The sequence below is a fragment of the Paramisgurnus dabryanus genome, chromosome 2 (assembly GCF_030506205.2).
Source record: "Paramisgurnus dabryanus chromosome 2, PD_genome_1.1, whole genome shotgun sequence".
Classification (NCBI taxonomy): Eukaryota; Metazoa; Chordata; class Actinopteri; order Cypriniformes; family Cobitidae; genus Paramisgurnus; species Paramisgurnus dabryanus.
This window is the reverse complement of record NC_133338.1, coordinates 54545761-54563564: the sequence shown is the minus strand read 5'-3', so window position 1 is coordinate 54563564 and position 17804 is coordinate 54545761. Positions and strand designations below refer to the sequence as shown.

The window sequence follows — 17804 nt, the reverse complement described above, 5'->3', positions numbered from 1 at the left end:
TCGTGTTAGGTGTGTACGCCTGACAAATAGCAAAATGGGAATCATGTTGCATCACAACTTTTTGTTGCCCTGGCTGATACGTCACTCACCCTGGATGTTTTCTTGACATTTACTTTAGATTCAGAATCATACAAAAACAAAATACATTTTTCTTTTACGGGGGTCTTCCTTATTTTTCAGCAACTCCAAAAAAACCCATGACATTAAACGTTGGGGTGATTGGCTCAAAAAAGAAAATTTGTGCCAATGCTGACCTCCCATAAGGAAACAAATAACATTGAATGATATAATAGAAGCAAAATTGATTGAGTATGCTAAGACAAACACAACTAGATGGTATTCATGTTTTTTTTTTAATTCCAAGTCAATATGAAAAGCCCTTTTACCCACGAACACAAAGTTCAGTGATCACATGGGTGTTTACATCACGTAATGCCATAGAGTATTAAACACTGAGAAAAAAGATTCTTGCAGTAGTTTAGGATATACAATAACCAATCACTAGCCTGAGTTAGATATTATAAGAGTATATTGTTTACTATGGTAAGAGAGTGCAATTCTCCTACAGATTTGAGTGGTTTAGTACAGTACTGTGCTTCCAGCTTAGATAAAGTCACCGCTAAACAGTTTTGAGATCAGTTCAAGTTTGATTTGGAAGTGCTTTGTAGAATCCAGTCAGAAAAAGATGTAGCAGCGGTTGAGTCAAATGGCCAATGATTAATTATAGATTAATTTAACGGTGGAAGCTGCTTCTCAATAAACTCTTTGATGTCCATCATTTCCTGTTTAAAAGAAGCACATCAGTTAATGATACTTTATACCATGCAATGCACATACATGTATATTAGTAAAACAGTCATATTTTAAATTTTGACAATCATTTGACACCCTCCATCTAAACCTTAAAATTAAAAGTCACATTTTATGCTCCTGTGACTTTAAAGGTCCACTGTGTAGATTTTTAGCGGCATCTAGTAGTGAGATTTTGAATTACAACCAAAAGCTTAGTCAACAGGTCACCCAGAGAAGCTACAGTAGCTGCCATATGACAAACATGTCATCGTCTAAAAAAAAACACAGGGACAAGACACGCTCTGTTAAGCAGTTTGTCCGTTAAGGGCTACTGTAGAAACATGGTGGCGCAAAATGGCGACTTCCATGAAAGGTGTAGGTAGATAAAAAAATCTCATTCTAAAGTAATAAAAACAAAACATTATGTAAGGTCTTTATACACCACTGATAATATACACTCACCTAAAGGATTATTAGGAACACCATACTAATACTGTGTTTGACCCCATTTCGCCTTCAGAACTGCCTTAATTCTACATGGCATTGATTCAACAAGGTGCTGAAAGCATTCTTTAGAAATGGTGGCCCATATTGATAGGATAGCATCTTGCAGTTGATGGAGATTTGTGGGATGCACATCTGGGGCACGAAACCACATCCCAAAGATGCTCTATTGGGTTGAGATTTGGTATCTGTGGGGGCCATTTTAGTACAGTGAACTCATTGTCATGTTCAAGAAACCAATTTGAAATGATTTGAGCTTTGTGACATGTGCATTATCCTGCTGGAATTAGCCATCAGAGGATGAGTACATGGTGGTCATAAAGGGATGGACATGGTCAGAAACAATGCTCAGGTAGGCCGTGGCATTTAAATGATGCCCAATTGGCACTAAGGGGCCTTAAGTGATCCAAGAAAACATCCCCCACACCATTACACCACAACCACCAGCCTGCACAGTGGTAACAAGGAATGATGGATCCATGTTCTCATTCTGTTTACGCCAAATTCTTACTCTACCATCTGAATGTCTCAAGACTCATCAGACCAGGCAACATTTTTCCAGTCTTCAACTGTCCAATTTTGGTGAGCAAGTGCAAATTGTAGCCCCTTTTTCCTATTTGTAGTGGAGATGACTGGTACCCGGTGGGGTCTTCTGCTGTTGTAGCCCATGCGCCTCAAGGTTGTGCGTGTTGTGGCTTCACAAATGCTTTGCTGCATACCTCAGTTGTAACGAGTGGTTATTTCAGTCAAAGTTGCTCTTTTATCAGCTTGACCAGATTGTCTTGACCAGGACCACAGCCCTTAATGCATTGAAGCAACTGCCATGTGATTGGTTGATTAGATAATTGCATTACTGAAAATTTGAACAGGTGTTCTTAATAATACTTTAGGTGAGTGTAGTTATGTATATTATATTGCCTTTATACACAATTCACCTTCAAGAAACATCCTCTACACATGTGAAATGAACCAGCGTGATGCCTTTGCTTATATACAGGCTCTGCTGTAGTCTTGTTTACATCAATAGGACATTTTGATTGCTCGTGATATGCTCCTCTAATGATTTCAATTCGCCGTGAATAATAAAAATACAAACCTCAGGACAGGAGCTGTGAGGCATACTGGCATAGGATTTAAAGGTGATATTGGAGGGGTTCAGCATGGTTTTCAGTTTTTCCACACTGAGACGGCCAAAAATAAGTGGAACCAGTGGATCTGCTTCACCGTGACACTGCAGCACTGATATGTCCTTATTAGTGCTTATCACTGACTTCAGGACAGACACCAGAAAAACAAAGCAGGATAACAAAGAAGAGCAAATATTAAAAGTGACGGTACACTCGAAATGATGCTTTTATTTAAATAGTCAATAACTGATCACTGTATGTTTTCATTGTATGGTAAAATGGTAAAGTGTAAATATTTGCCAGCTATGACCATTAAAGCCGCAACTTGTAAGATTTATGCATTAAAATATTCAATGTTATATATTTTGTTCACATGCGTACGCACATTATCCCAAATGTTTGAATTCAGAGAATTTGCCGTTTTAACCTGCGCTCCACATCAATCTGTAGTTGCTTCGATCAAGTCACACTGTTGGGGCTTACATTATAAATAAAACTTTATTTCAATACATCATTTATGAACATGATTTGTGAGTACTGGCAGATCGATAATAAATAAAGGTGACGGCTCCCACCATTCGATGCTCTTTCACAGCGTCATCAAGCTAAGCCATTGTTGTTGTTTAGTGACCTCTAGTGGTGTAAATTACATACTGTGCCTTTAAAGTAGCTGTGAAAGGTTTTAGTTATGTTGCAAACTAACCTGTGAAAGGGATTTCCTGAGGGGCAACCAGCAGCTGAGAGCGACAACACCAGCCAGCTTTTGATGTGTGGTCAAAGCCGTGTACAGAGAGAGAGCACCACCCTTTAAAAACATACAAACAGATCAATTATTAAGCGGTTATGAATAAATGATGAACATTGGTTACATCCTGATTTTAAAAGCACAGGAACCTTAGGACCAAACGTGGTCTAGTGACCGGATACACCTCCAGTCAAATTATTTGTGAGATTACAGGTGTAATGCAACGGTGTTGAAGCATATTAAAGCATATTGTCTTAAATCTTATTAAAAACATATAAACAATAATACAAACTTGATTTTCACCACCATCTAAAAGCCAAGGGTGTCCAAAAGACTCTCTTACCTGAGAAAATCCTCCGAGGATAATCCTATGAGCTGGTATACCATTCTTAACCTCCTGATCGATCAGAGCTTTGACTGTGGTCATATTCAAGACATTTAATATCAGGTTAAAAATGATATATTTACCTCACAGACAGTTTAATATTATACTTAACTGCTTTCAGCTGCTTTTTTAATTCCCGATTCATCTTCCTCTGCATCAGGACCGAGTCCAATGATGTCAAACCTGAGAATCAATGTTAAACAAATGTCATAAAATATGAAGTAAAATGTGAGGTTTAAGACTTATGTCATAGTAATCAATCTGTGTCTTACCAGGATGGCATTGCCATGTTCATGTTGAGGGTGACTGGCATGACTGGTCTTTCATAGTGAAAAGAGAGGGAACAACAATATTTTATCATGTTTACATGAACAGCAACATTCAGACGAATACATTTCAGCATTAATCTTTTAATAATTCACATTAATGACAATATGGCAATACATGAATGCCAGTCTCCACAAGAGAATATGATACAAATAAAAAAGCCTGAGTTTATATGAAATGTGCAAAATTCATGAAATAATGATGGTATGACTGTGAGACATTTAAAAGAATAAACAAATGCATGCAAAATGATACAATAAAGAAGCAGAAGTGACACCGAAAAATGCTTCATATAGAAATATGTGTTTAGTACATACGCATGAGGGCAAATGTACTTGACATGAGGGGTCCTGATCCCAGCCATAGCTTCTGCCCATCCATGCCTGAAGAAATGTAAGCAGAAAAAGTTGGAAAAAAAAGGTATCCGATTTCACCGTTTGATAATCGTCATTAGAAAATATATATAGTATTAAACAATCATTTTAAAAATTATGCTATAATCAGCTATAATGACCCTTGAATAAATGAAAACAGGTAGGGTTTTTGGGTTGGACATATGGTTTATTGTATCAAACTTTTTTCTGAAAAAAAAACTTTTTTGGAAGTATGAGACTACCATTTGAAAAAAAAATAAAGACAAAATAAAGCTGTACATCTCCCATTTAAACAAAACAAGGAATAAGTTATTTCTCTTTAGATTAAACAAGAATAAACCAAACTGTTCTTTCTCTTGAACAGCATAAATGGGAAAGCAATAAATCCAGGGCCATTTTCAGATACCTAAAGTATTCCCACTAAGCAGTCACATGGAAAAAAGTTGCGCATGTGAGTTCTGCTTTAATTTTTGGATAAGCAAATGTTCATGGTATGATTATAGCACATGCCAATATTGTGGTACACCACCATACCGTTACCACCCTATATGCAATATGATAATGCTTTAAGTTTAAAAAATAAAAAGAAACATTTATGTAATCAACTTGTTTCACATTCTTTCTGGTAAAAAGAAAGCATCATTTTCAATCATTTCAATTAAACTATTAAAATCTTACAGCCCCAAATAAATAAAATGTTGGATAGTTCACCAAAAAATGCAAATTCTGTCATTATTTACTCAACCTCAAGTTTTTCCAAACTTTTAAAACGTTCTGTTTTGCTGAACACAAAGAGGAGCAATCGACTTCCATAGTAGGAAAGAAAAATACTATGTAAGTCAATGGTGCTTAACGGTTTGGTTTTAAACATTGCTCTGCTCAAAATATATTCCTTTATCAAAGACTCAATTTTAAGATTTATACAACTTTCTAACAACATAAGGATGAGTAAATGATGACAGAATTTTTCTTTTTTGGTGAACTATCTCTTTAATTCAGTAAGTAAGGATAGAGTTTACCCTGAGTCTCCCAGGCCATGAAGGAAGATCACCTGAAAAAAAAAAAGAAAAACATTGACTCATTGAAGTGAATCAATTTCACTTTATTATTTACTATATTTCACCTGAGTCATAGTGACTTTTAATTTTTGTTCTTAAACTTGACACACAAAAAAAAACTGAATTCAAGAGGATTAACTATTTAGTTAATTATGGCCCGGTTTTATAGACAAGTCTTAGCTAAAGCCAGGACTAGGCCTTAAGCATTTTTTATAAACAAGCCTTACATAAATAGGTCACTGGTGTGTACCTTGAGACAAACCAATGGCACTTGCGTAATTTAAGATCTGTATGTGCAAAGTTATTTTCAGTTGAGACAGCTCAAACGTGTTCTAGTCTAGGCCTAAGCCTAAAGCCTTGTCTGTGAAACCAGAGGAAAGTGTTCACTTAAAAGGCAGAGGCTAAAATTGCTAAAAATAAAAAAAATATATAAATTTACAAAAGAAATCTTTGATTTTAAAGCATAATCTGTTTTCAGTACTTTTTTGTTTTAAAAGGGACATTTCACAAGACTTTGGTGTCCCCAGAGTACATATGTGAAGTTTTACCCCAAAATACCATAAAGATAACTTTGTTCAAATTGCCACTTTGTAGGTGTGCGCAAATTGTTTTGTGGGTGTGTCCTTTAAAATGCAAATGGACTGATCACTGAAGTGCGGTGGTTGTGCAGATTAAGGGGCGGTATTATTATAATAAGATCCCCTTGTGACATCACAAGGGGAGCCGGATTTCAATGAGCTATTTTTTCACATGCTTGCAGAGAATGGTTTACCAAAACTAAGTTACTGGGTTGATCTCTATCACATTTTCTAGGTTAATAGAAGCACCAGGGAGCCAATTATAGCACTTAAACACATTGAAAAAGATTTTCATGATATGTCCCCTTTAAGTCATTTACAAAATGTGAAACATTTGGGTTTGCAAAAGGCCACTTCTTTTTCTGTATGTTATAAATTCCCAATAAAATGTGTTATATATTAGTCCTTCATCTTTTTGATAATAAAAAAGCATATCAAATACACTCATTTATATCATACGTCTATTAATACAGCTTTCTAAATCATTCTAAAAACGAGACCCAAAATTAAAACGCAAAAAAGTGACCGCCACCTTAGCAGCCGTTGACCAATGAAAACGTTAGAAAGGCGGGACATTTGTGCTGTCGAAAATCCGATTCGCTGTTTTCCCGCTTCAATTCAAAAAGACACGCCTATTTCCACGCCCTCAAAATGCAGCTCACGCATTGGAGTGTCCATTCGGAACTTTCTACGATTGCACATAGCAATCAAAACAGACCACGTTTATACAATTTTAAGTGTTAAACAAGCAGCCGATCCCATAAATCCCAACCTATGAGATGATTCACTTACCGCAGCCGTGGCTTTACGCGCGGCGGGCACAATCGCTGGCAGCGGGACTGACATGTTATTACCGCACATAAAAGTACCTGGAGCTTCGCATTCAACAAGAGAAATCAGAACTGTTACCGTCACGATGTCAACAAACGCAAATTTCAATGTCAAAAGCGGACACCCAATGTTTATGACCTTTATCATAAACAGACTGATAAAAATGCTGCAGAAGAAGTAAAGCACGACGCTTCTGTCAATAACTCAGTAACCGCATGCAATTTTGACGTTTCGATGCTTGACCCGCATTAACAGTGTACTGGACTTCAGGTCAGTTCATTGTCTTGCCTCATGATGTATTCATCTTAACACGGAATCTGAAAAGCTGATCCTGGAACGGGTTTAATGGATGACATTCAACAACATGACACACAGGAAGTCCCGCCCCCAATGTTGCATCTCCGTCAAAGGACACACCATGCGATTGGTCCGTTTAATCTGTCAGTTATTTATGGAATGTCCGTAAACGGATAGTTGACACAAAACACAATTCATTCTAAATTGTTTTTGTAATTTATTGTATTTTTTTATAATAATTAAAAAATAATATTATTATTTTATTTGTCAGGGGTTCTTAGGCTAAAGTTACCAAAGTTGCATTTTAGCTGTAAACATAGCTGCTGTGATAATTTTTAAAAGGAAAATTATTTAGCTATTTAATTGTATTGTATTATATATATATATATATATATATATATATATATATATCTATAGCAATGTTCTAAATTTACATTAACACATTAAAGAGTTTATGTAAAATATGTTTTTCATCACATGTATTTCCGGTTTAGTGTACCACGTGGGTTTCCCCGTGTCGTCTGTCCTTGAGTAGCATGTTTATGGCTCTACAATGTCTGCGGCCAAGACAACAGGAGGGAAAACTATCGATATAGTAAAGAATCTACCTCGTATAACACTCGCCAACCTTCGGCCAAACCCGGGATCAAAGAAAGATGTGAGTCTTTTATGTTATCATGCAGCTGGTTAGCAGTTTAGCCTGCTAGCATCATGAGTATTTCTATGATTTCAAACAGGGATTTTGTTTTACTAAGACCTAATTGCTTTCTTTAACTGTGTTAATTTTATACTGAGTATCTTGAGCTCATATGCTGCATCTAAACAGATCTGAATTTGGGGCTAAAGAGTTAAAGATTTTTGTCTAAATTCATTAATATTTGGACATTAAGAGGTGACACTGCAGACTTCACACGTCAGAAATTAAGGGGTTAAAGTTATTGAGGTTCTGAATAGTTTCTGAATTTATCTGTGTACGTATTTATACAGAATTATCTGAAATAATAAAGCATCAAAATCAGATCTGCTTTGTTTCTTGTTTATGTCCTGATCAATACAATCATTTATTTTATCACAGGAGAAACGCAGAGGTCGTGGTATGCACGGAGGCAACAGAAGTGGCCGAGGTCATAAAGGTGAAAGGCAGCGTGGCAACAGACCCCGATTGGGCTTTGAGGGCGGACAGACCCCATTCTACCTGATCATCCCAAAATATGGCTACAATGCTAATCACAGGTAATATTATTGATCATGTGTTAAATATTTAAGCAATTAGGTTTTTTACATTCTGCCTTTAATATGCTTTTTTATTATTATATTGTTGTGTAACTTTAAATTGTGCTTTATTTCTCCAGTCGTCGACCGCAGTATCCTCCCCTCTCCCTGCGCAGACTGCAGTATCTTATAGATTTGGGTCGTGTTGACCCCACACAGCCCATCGATCTGACCCAACTGGTCAACAGCAGAGCGGTTACGATTCAGCCTCAGAAACGAGACTATGGTGTCCAGCTCGTCGATGAGGTGTGGATTTGTTAAGTTTGTGTTATAACCTGTCCTACCTGCAAGTCACTGCAAGTTATTTTATATAAATGTGTTGCCATAAGAATTTAAAATATATGTTCGGAGTGTCGTGTTTGGCTTGTCATGTCAAAATACATGCCTGCTGCACGTGCGTCACAAGGGTTCATTATAATGGAGACCCTCACATTCACAAAATACCCACAAGACATTAACATAACACTAAACTTTGATTACACATGAGATTAAGCGAGTATCTGGCAAACGTAAGCGTCTCTTATCATAAACTCCCTCGAAGCGTCTGCAGCATGCACGTATTTTGGACTTGATGCATGATTCACATAAGTTTACATGACGCGCCGAACACATATTTTGACATTACGGACTAAATACAAGTTTTGACGAGCTTTGCATCGTGCACCCTCGAAAAAGAAGTCACTGGTTGCCATATGGAAAACATGCATAATTGCAAACTTACAAACATTTAGTTTACCCAATAAAGTGAATTCACCCTTTTTCCACTTAATTTTCATTAAATAAAAAAATCCCAGATATTGGTTTACTGAAGGGGCTCTTTTTTTGCAATATTATAAAATCGTATCACCTTTGATGATTTAATTGGAATATGTGTGCTCTTGCAAGAACTGTTGACTGTCCAGATGGGGGCAGCACCAAACACAATTTAATGGGTGATGTTATTTTCATTAAAGCTGATGCTTGTGTGTCTGTTTGTTACAGGGTGCTGATATATTCTGTGCAAAAGTTAATTTGGAGGTTCAGGTTGCTTCAGAGGAAGCTATCGCGGCAGTTGAACGTAATGGTGGCGTTATCACAACAAGCTACTATGATCCGCGTAGTCTACGTGAGTATACTTGCACAAACTCTACAGATGTATTATAATGTAATCCATCAGCTATACAGATCTATACTGTCATAACATTTATTTCACATCAGTGTTATGACCTGTCTGTAAATCTCAGTAATACATACTTACGCTGAAAAATGTGTGTGTCGTTTTAGAGATCCTTATCAAACCGGTGCCCTTTTTTATGTCTGGCCAACCCATACCCAAGCGTCTGCTTCCCGGTGAAGAGCTTCTTCCATACTACACAGATGCCAATAACCGTGGCTACCTCGCAGACCGGGATCAAATCCAAGCTGCACGGCTGGCTCTGGCTAAAAAGTACGGCTACAGCTTACCCGACATCACGACAGATAAACTCTTTGAAATGCTGGCACAAAGAAAAGATCCTCGTCAGATCTTCTTTGGGTTATCGGCCGGATGGGTGGTTAATATGGGAATGAAGAAGATCCTCAAACCCACTGATGAAAAAGTCTTGCAATATTATAGCTCATAATAAAAACAGTATGTGCTCATGATATATCTGTGTATATAGTAAAGAATTGTTCAAATTCATTGTCTCTAATAAACATTTGAATAAATATTCCTGTTAAAGTTATTGATTTTGATCAGAAATGCAAACAAAAACGTACAACCAATCTGTTTTGCTGTTGAAAATGTGTTAATAAGTAAACCAAGAAGGATTTCATAATGGGTGCAAGAAACATCAGGAACCGTTCCTCTAAACATGATTATGTATATGGAAAATACTGTGTATCAAAAAGTAATTTAAAATGTTAAGCTTTCTTAAATAATGCATATTTAATACAGATTATTCATGCAACTTTTAATGCATTTAAATCTGACAAAGATTGTAGTGCGTCATATGCGTTAAATGTAGCCTATTACATACTTTAAAGGTACAAGATAAGTATTACAGCTGCCTTTATCCCTAATTTGACATTTATCTCCAAAAAAATGTCTGTAAAGTGTATTTTGTAGCCTTATATGTTAAAGTGAAGTGTTGCGAAATATCTTTGCTAGCAGGTGAGCGGGAAACGGGGAAAATAAGAACACAAAAAACAGGAACCAGCTGCTGTTTCAGTGTGTTTGTATGTGTATGAGAATGTGAGCGCGCTGTTACGCACTGACAGCTGTGTCCGGGGCCGCGCGCCTCGCGCGTTCCTTCATCCAACCTGCGACGCGCAGTGACCGATTGTTTTCACCGAGGTGACTTTTAGACTGTAGTGCAGACTAATATTTTCCAGATATGTATTTACCAAGATCTGCATTTAACATAAACAGTATAAACAAGGCAGGGATTATGTTAGTCCTAGACTAAAATAAATTTAAGAGCTGTCGAAACTGAAAACAACTTGCACTGACATGTCTTAAAATACATCTGGGCCTTTAGTAAGACATGTTTGTTAAAACAAGTTATATTCCCCAATTAAACTATAAACCTAGTCCTGTCTTAAGATAATCCCTATTCATGAACCCAACCCTTAGGATAATCAAATACTTAGAAATAAAAATATAAGTAAATGAGAGTTACAGATGTGCATATTAAATGATTTTTAATCATATTTTTCTATATTTCCTTTTTATATTGGCCCCTGTGTCTGAAAGAAAGTTGAAAGTATTGATCAAATGTCGATAAAGTCACAGCTTGAACTACACATAAATCAAAGTATATTTTTCTATTTTGTGTAGACATGCATTGTGTAACATTTATTTAACACAATTGAATTTCAAGCATATTGTAAGCTTATAGAAATTGCTTGAGAGAAAGAAATGTGTTAATAAAAAAGAAAATCCTTGCTGCACTTAAATTTTTAAGTTTAATCAAAATCAACTCCTCACTAGTCAAGAAAGTTCAAATCAATTGTAATCTCAAGTTGATTAAACTTAAAAATTTAAGTGCAACAAGTCCTGTAATCTTTTTTTACAGTCCTGTAATCTCATACAGTTCCTTGTTCTTTTAATTCATTACGTTTTATTTACTCAGCCGGTGACTAAATATAGCTCACTCCTGCATTGTCATAAAGTCTCGGCTGCTGCTGACTTTATCAAAGGAAGCACATGGTTTGTGTGTAACCCAACCAACTAACTATAACCAGTAACACCTCCCTACAGTCCATATATATACCCTTTCAGATGGAGAGATTTACTTTCTATGTACAGTACCGTGCAAATGTCTTATGGGCCACCACCACCAGCTTTGTTGCTTTAGCAGGGTTAATCCATAATAATGTTTCACTCGTTTTTAAGATACAAACAGAAAATACAGGAAATATGTACAGAAAAAAAATCAGAACTAAATGTCTGTCTGGTGTGACCTCTCTTGGCACGAAACACATCTTGAGCTTTTTTGAGCAGAATGAAGTAAAAAGACTAATTTCTTTAAAATTAGAAATTAGGATTTAATTTCATTTAGGTTTAAGAGATCCTGCAAGTGGAGGGAGAGTTTACCCTAAAAACTTGACACTTACATACGCATTTCCTGTATTTTATAGTTGTATTTTAATAAAGAGACTGAGAAATAATTATATATGATCACTATGCAAAAACAACAAATCTAATAGTAGTAGTGGCCTAAGACTTTTGCACAGTGCTCACATTACATAGACAAGTAATTTATTTTCCAGTTTGTATCTCTGTTGAAATGGTTTGATATTGAAATTAGTCTTCAGTGAAAAGACGTTGTGAAATACTATTCACACAAAATATTGAAGCACACCTATTTCGACCTTTTCCAAGTCTTTGTTAACAGTGGAGGGGTTGTGTGAGCGGGTGGGTCTACATGGCCTATGATGAAGCGTGTTCCTGTCGCCAATAATAAACTCACTTCGAGGAGATATTTACATGGCCAGAACGGGACAGGAAAAGCACCACGAATCCTTTCAGTCTTATTTTCTAAATAAATCAAAACTTCAGGAAAGCGAGCTCACAATCAGTGTTTATGAGCGAACACCAGGCCTTATCTTCAAAGCAGCAGAGAGCACCTCGAAATGTGCCTCGCTCAATATGAGCTGAAATGAGACTCACTGTGTGTGTGTGTGTGTGCGCGCGCACTTGTGTGTATGTTTGACCTGATAAATAGACTTGAAGAAAAAATGTTTCACAGTTTCATAGAACCTGAATAGTTTTAAGTTTCACAAAAAAAATTCTTAAACACACATGTACAGATAATTCACTGATTTCAAGAACCTAAATCTAACCCAGATCTTTTTTTATTTGAAAAGAATTAATAAAATTGTTTTTATCTTTATTATTTTGTAAGTGTACATACACTTCTGCGGTGTCCGAAACCGTTCACTCATTCACTAGTTCACTATTCCCTATAAAGAAAATGACATATATGATGAAGAAGTGAACAAAATTCAGTGAGCGATTTTGGACACTGACATAAATACTATGTTGCAGAGATTTGTCATAAACCCTTACACCTGTGTGGCTTTACGGATTGTACTGTGAATGTTTGTTGTGTATTAGTTGATAATAAAGAGAACAAAACAACTGCTTGTCATATTTATTTACTATTGTATTTAATCACATTTATTTTAATTCGTTTTTTCTTTTTAAAAAGTAGGAAATAACTGACAACAACAACTTACAAAAGTGTATTAACGTTAATTTGTCGTGTTTACTTTCAGTATCCTTTAGCTGATTCCAGTTACGCGTTCGTGTCCTGTTGTATCATGGGAAATAGTGAGTGAGCGAGCAGTACATTGAATGTACCCTTTATGTCAGAGTGAATTGTGAGTAAAAAGTAGTGAACGAATGCAGGAAATTTTCGGACACCACTACACATTAGTGGATGCCAAATATAGTGCACTATATAGGAGACATATTTTGGACACATACACTCAAAGGTGCTTCACATTGCCATACAACAGGGGTTTTCAAACTGGGGTCCGGGAACCCCCAGGGGGCCTCCAGGAGGTACTAAGGGCTCCATAGAAAATTTTAGCAAAAAGGTAAAATTTAGTTGTGCGAAGTATTTGATCTACCTCTCATTTCTTACTACATGCATTCAAAAATTGTTTTATTCCATTTGCTTTGTATATGCGTGCTTTCCTTATTTCAGTGGCCTTTATCTCACTCACTTGGGTTTGTAAGGCACACATTGAATTCTACTGGGTTATTTTTAACCCAATGCTGTGTAAATATTGGGCATGTTGGGTTATAAATAAACATATCTGGGTTGTTGTTAACCCAACCAGAAGTTGAAACAACCCAGCATTGCATTAAAACAACCCAGCATAGGTTTATTTATTAACCCACCATGTGTTCTGTCCAATATTTACGCAGCATTTGGTTTAAAATAACCCAGTATTCCTTGTAAAAAAAATATGTATTGTCAAAGTTCCTGCAGTACAAATACATTTGAATTGAAAATGTAGCATGACTCTAGGTGTTGCAATATTTGTTATACATAAAAGTATATATTGATAGCCTAGGTAGGGGGTCACAAAAGGTTAATCCTTTTTTTGGGGTCATAAAACCCCTGGCATTGGTTCCAAAAAGAACCTTTCTGTTTTATAAAAAAATTCTTTGTGGTGAAAAACGTGTTTTTTAAACTGAATGGTTCTTTCAGGAACTAGGTTCCTCTTTGCATACAGCATCGCTGTGAAGAATTTTTTATGCAGCTTTATTTTTTAAGAACAGATTTAGACACAGAATCAAATTTTTTCTTTGATGGGTTGTATTTTCCAGCGCTATCTCATGGCAATTTGTACCTTTTTATGAGGTGGCTAATTCATATTTGTATGACCACAATATGCTTTTGCCCCATGATGATTTTGGGTTTGGGTTTTTATTATTGTTTTTTTATGATAATGGTATGTTTTTGTACAATTTACTTAATACGAATTCATACAGTGTAAAAAATGCTGTCGTTATGCAGCTGTTTGCCAGTAACTTGCTGTAGATTTATATTTATCTAATTTATTGGCAAAAGTTTGTTCAAAGAAAAATGAGTATTAAACATTAACAAGTCTTTGTCTTTATAAACTATAAAGTAACAGCTTCATGAAAAGCATTCTGGGAAACAGAAATCCTCATCATCCTTTTTCTGATTTGGTTCCCACAAACGCTTTGCATAATGCTGTACTTTTTATATTTTTTGTAAAGATAAAGACTTGTTAATTAATGTTTATTAATATTCAAACAAACTGTTGCCAGTAAAAAATATTTATTTTAATCTACAGTAAGTTACTGGCAAATTGCTGCCACACTGTAAAAAATACTTTGCTGCCTTGAAATGTTTTGTTAATCAACTCAGATTTGTTGAGTTGTCACAACTTATAAAATATAGTTGAGAAAAGTCAACTTAATTTTATAAGTTATAACAACCCACCTGTAGTTATAACTCATCTCTAGTCATGATAAATATTAGTACGTTTAAATGACTTGTAAATCTGAGTTGATTCAACAAAATACTTTAAGGCAGCAAAGTAATTTTTACAGTGCATTAATACTGTAATTACGACACAAATTTTTTACAGTGTATGAACTTGCCAACTTACGTAAAGTTGCGTAAAATACATAGGATTTCTCGTGAGATTAGGCTGTATTTTCTTAAAACACATACATTTCAGTATATCTATACAGTGATGAAAGATGCAGAAAACTCTTTCTGTACTAAGAAAACCAACTTGCAATGCAACAATTACCTTGAATGTGAAACAGGGCCAAAGCACCAACCTGTTGATTCGAAAATAATGAAGATTTAAATGATTTTCAGTGTATTCAAAACATGTCAGCCCTACAACAAATGTGTATGTGAGACGAATGTGTTGGGATAAGAGCAGAATACAGTGCAGTGGCCTGCTGAGGCATACAGTAGTTAACTGAGAGGTGAACAATGGCCAGCGCTGATAACAGCTTATCACAAACTGACCACAGAATACAGTCGAGCATTAACACTCAATACCTGTGAATTATAACATCCCTGTCTCTCTCACACACACTTACCATATATACACTTTAAAGATGAACTCTGGGAACAGAACTAAAGTACTGCATGTATGCACAACATCTCTCTCGTGACATTGGAAGTGTGTGTCTGTAATATTGTGTTCAGATCAGTCACCATTCATTCCCAATGTGTGTCACATTCATGTATTCCGAATGCCTGGGAATTCCTGTTGAGTTGTGTGTTGTTTGTGTTATCTTCTTTAAGAGGCGGAGTGTCATTGTGTTCCACTAATGAGACCTCTGTAATCGCAGAACCCTGCAGGGGTCTTCTAATCCACCTTGCGTGTGTGTTTGCTGACCAGATCTCTGTTTGAGGAGGGGGCGTGGGGTGATACCTTTACACTTCTGTGTGTCTGTGTGTGTCTCCTTACACACTTTGTCATTTGACAGACTGAAGCCATGAAGAAGAGGAGAGATAGAGAAACCTGGCGCATTGAATACTGTGTGTTTGCCTGATTCCACTATACCTGCTGAGCCAATACAATATAGTAGCACGAAGACAATAGATATTTAATGCAGACCTTCAGACAGCACTGTATGGATGTGGCTGTAATCACAAATGAATTTTTTTAGGGGACTTTAAAGTCAGCATTGATGTTCTACTCACAATCTCTTTGCATTCAAACACCTTCTGCATGTGGTATAAACCCCGTGAACCGTCACTCATTCCCTGCATGTGCCATTGCTTCCCACTCATCCCAATTTGTATCTGGTTCCGAATAGGCATTAAGTCTTAACATAGATTAATTCCCAAAGTCTTCTGCTTGCAGAGAAATGGTTTGATCCAGAATATCCAGCTGATAGATCCTGACAGGTTTGTGTAATTCCAGACACTGTGGTCGTGAGTAACGTTCACCTCGCTGGCTTTCTCGCTCATACTGACACCGCAGCGTTCGGCTCATATATGGCTGCTGACCGATACAATGGTACATTGTGTTTAGGACAATCCCCATTCACACAGTACAAAGACAATTGAATTACGTACAGTCAAGATTATCACTATGCACACACACACACCCAAAAGCTCAGTGAAGTGCATCATTTGAGATGTACGTATTTCAATATGATACAATCACTTGCATGTATATATAAAAAATAACAGTAATAAACAAAAACTTTTTCTGTGAAAAATATGTTGTTTAAACCCATGAATGGGTAAACCCAACCAAAAAATAATGCAATCTTAAAAATAAAGGTGCTTTACGATAGAGGAAAAATGTTTTTTATTTTTGCTATATACTGCCATAAAAACCTTTAACATCAGAAAAACCTTTCTATTTCACAAAACGCGGACCATCGTTATTTGTAATGAAAGAAAGTTCTTTAGATTATATAATGAGGCCGGTGACTTATTTTTCGAGGAACACGATGCAAAGCTCGTCCAACATGTATGTAACCCGTCGTGTGTGTGTGGCTCGTCATTTCAAAATATTTGTTCAGCGCATTATGTGAACTTATGTGCATCACGTGTCATGTCAAAATACAAGCTTGCTGCTCACGTTTGCTAGATACTCGCTTAATCTCATGTGTAGTCAGAGTTTAGTGTTAAGTTAGTGTCCTGCGAGTATTTTGTGAATGTGAATGTCAAGATGCATGATTTACATGACGCAACAAATACATATTTTGACATGATGAGCAATACACATGACACTCTGAACACATTTTGAATTCGCACTCCTTGGAAGAAAAGTTTTTATTTTACAAATCTTTGACTGAATGGCTCTTTGGGGAACCAATAATTGTTATTTTATGGCAATTTTAAGAATTTAAACCCAACGGTTAACAATTAAAAAACTTAAACCCATTGGTTGAGTTTTATATTTTACTCAATCATCCCACATAATAAAATATTTTAGTATTTACTATAGTAAACTAAATAGTACAGTACATTTTACATTACATTTATGCATTAAGCAGACGCTTTTATCCAAATGACTTACAGTGCATTACAAGATACACACTTTTTCCAGTATGTGTGTTTCCTGGGAATCAAACCCATGATCTTTTGCAAAGCTAATGCAACAGCTGAGCTATACAATATTATAAATAATATTATCATATGCTATATTATTAATTAGAAAATTGATAGTTTAAACACCTTTAGTAGCCTATAGTAATTACAAAAACATTATCTAGGTATTTTACAACAGTTTACCACAGTAAATACTACATGCATTTAAAGAATATGTGTATTATAATCAGGTATACTTTACAAATGTTATGAATGCAGATGGTCAGTGATGATTAAATGTTATTAGCAGCTGTAGGTTAGTAAAGGACTTTAGTTAGGAAGTCTATATTTTCCTAACTCGTAAGATTAAGGAGAACAAGCACCGAAACTAACATTATTGTATTCACGCTGAGTCTCTCCAGCTATAATTAACTAAACCCATTAACACAGTTAACAGGAGCGCGCGCAGCTCTCACGCGTCGATGTGGATTCAATCC

General features: G+C 36.0%; 2 protein-coding genes across 3 annotated transcripts; one reads left to right on the top strand and one right to left on the bottom strand.

The window, feature by feature from the left end:
• Nucleotides 1–334: 334 nt before the first annotated feature.
• On the bottom strand, nt 335–7117 carry lypla1 (lysophospholipase 1). 2 transcript variants are annotated; one of them, XM_065261794.1, is made up of 9 exons: nt 7010–7117; nt 5274–5305; nt 4198–4263; nt 3826–3873; nt 3666–3736; nt 3512–3585; nt 3127–3228; nt 2393–2566; nt 335–782 (listed from the first exon to the last, which is right to left on the bottom strand). In XM_065261794.1, the coding sequence occupies exons 3-9, from the start codon at nt 4242–4244 to the stop codon at nt 729–731; spliced, it is 570 nt and encodes a 189-aa protein (XP_065117866.1). In that variant the 5' UTR covers nt 4245–4263; nt 5274–5305; nt 7010–7117; the 3' UTR covers nt 335–728. The 2 variants fall into 2 exon arrangements, with proteins under 2 accessions (XP_065117866.1, XP_065117863.1); XM_065261791.2 differs by lacking the exon at nt 7010–7117 and adding an exon at nt 6683–7003.
• Nucleotides 7118–7502: 385 nt separating this feature from the next.
• Nucleotides 7503–9993, top strand: mrpl15 (mitochondrial ribosomal protein L15). Its single transcript, XM_065261790.1, has 5 exons — nt 7503–7676; nt 8094–8251; nt 8371–8536; nt 9272–9395; nt 9554–9993. The coding sequence occupies exons 1-5, from the start codon at nt 7572–7574 to the stop codon at nt 9889–9891; spliced, it is 891 nt and encodes a 296-aa protein (XP_065117862.1). The 5' UTR covers nt 7503–7571; the 3' UTR covers nt 9892–9993.
• The last annotated feature ends 7811 nt before the right edge of the window (nt 9994–17804 follow it).

Excerpts from the sequence above, each read along its gene's own strand:
- mrpl15 (XM_065261790.1), top strand. The coding sequence starts at position 7,572 with ATGTCTGCGGCCAAGACAACAGGAGGGAAAACTATCGATATAGTAAAG. Across the intron at positions 8,252-8,370 it reads GGCTACAATGCTAATCACAG|TCGTCGACCGCAGTATCCTC; the intron begins GTAATATTATTG and ends TTATTTCTCCAG. Across the intron at positions 9,396-9,553 it reads CTATGATCCGCGTAGTCTAC|AGATCCTTATCAAACCGGTG; the intron begins GTGAGTATACTT and ends GTGTCGTTTTAG.
- lypla1 (XM_065261791.2), bottom strand. The coding sequence starts at position 6,868 with ATGATAAAGGTCATAAACATTGGGTGTCCGCTTTTGACATTGAAATTT. Across the intron at positions 3,586-3,665 it reads TAAAAAAGCAGCTGAAAGCA|TCAAAGCTCTGATCGATCAG; the intron begins GTTAAGTATAAT and ends ATATGACCACAG. Across the intron at positions 783-2,392 it reads CTCACAGCTCCTGTCCTGAG|GAAATGATGGACATCAAAGA; the intron begins GTTTGTATTTTT and ends TCTTTTAAACAG.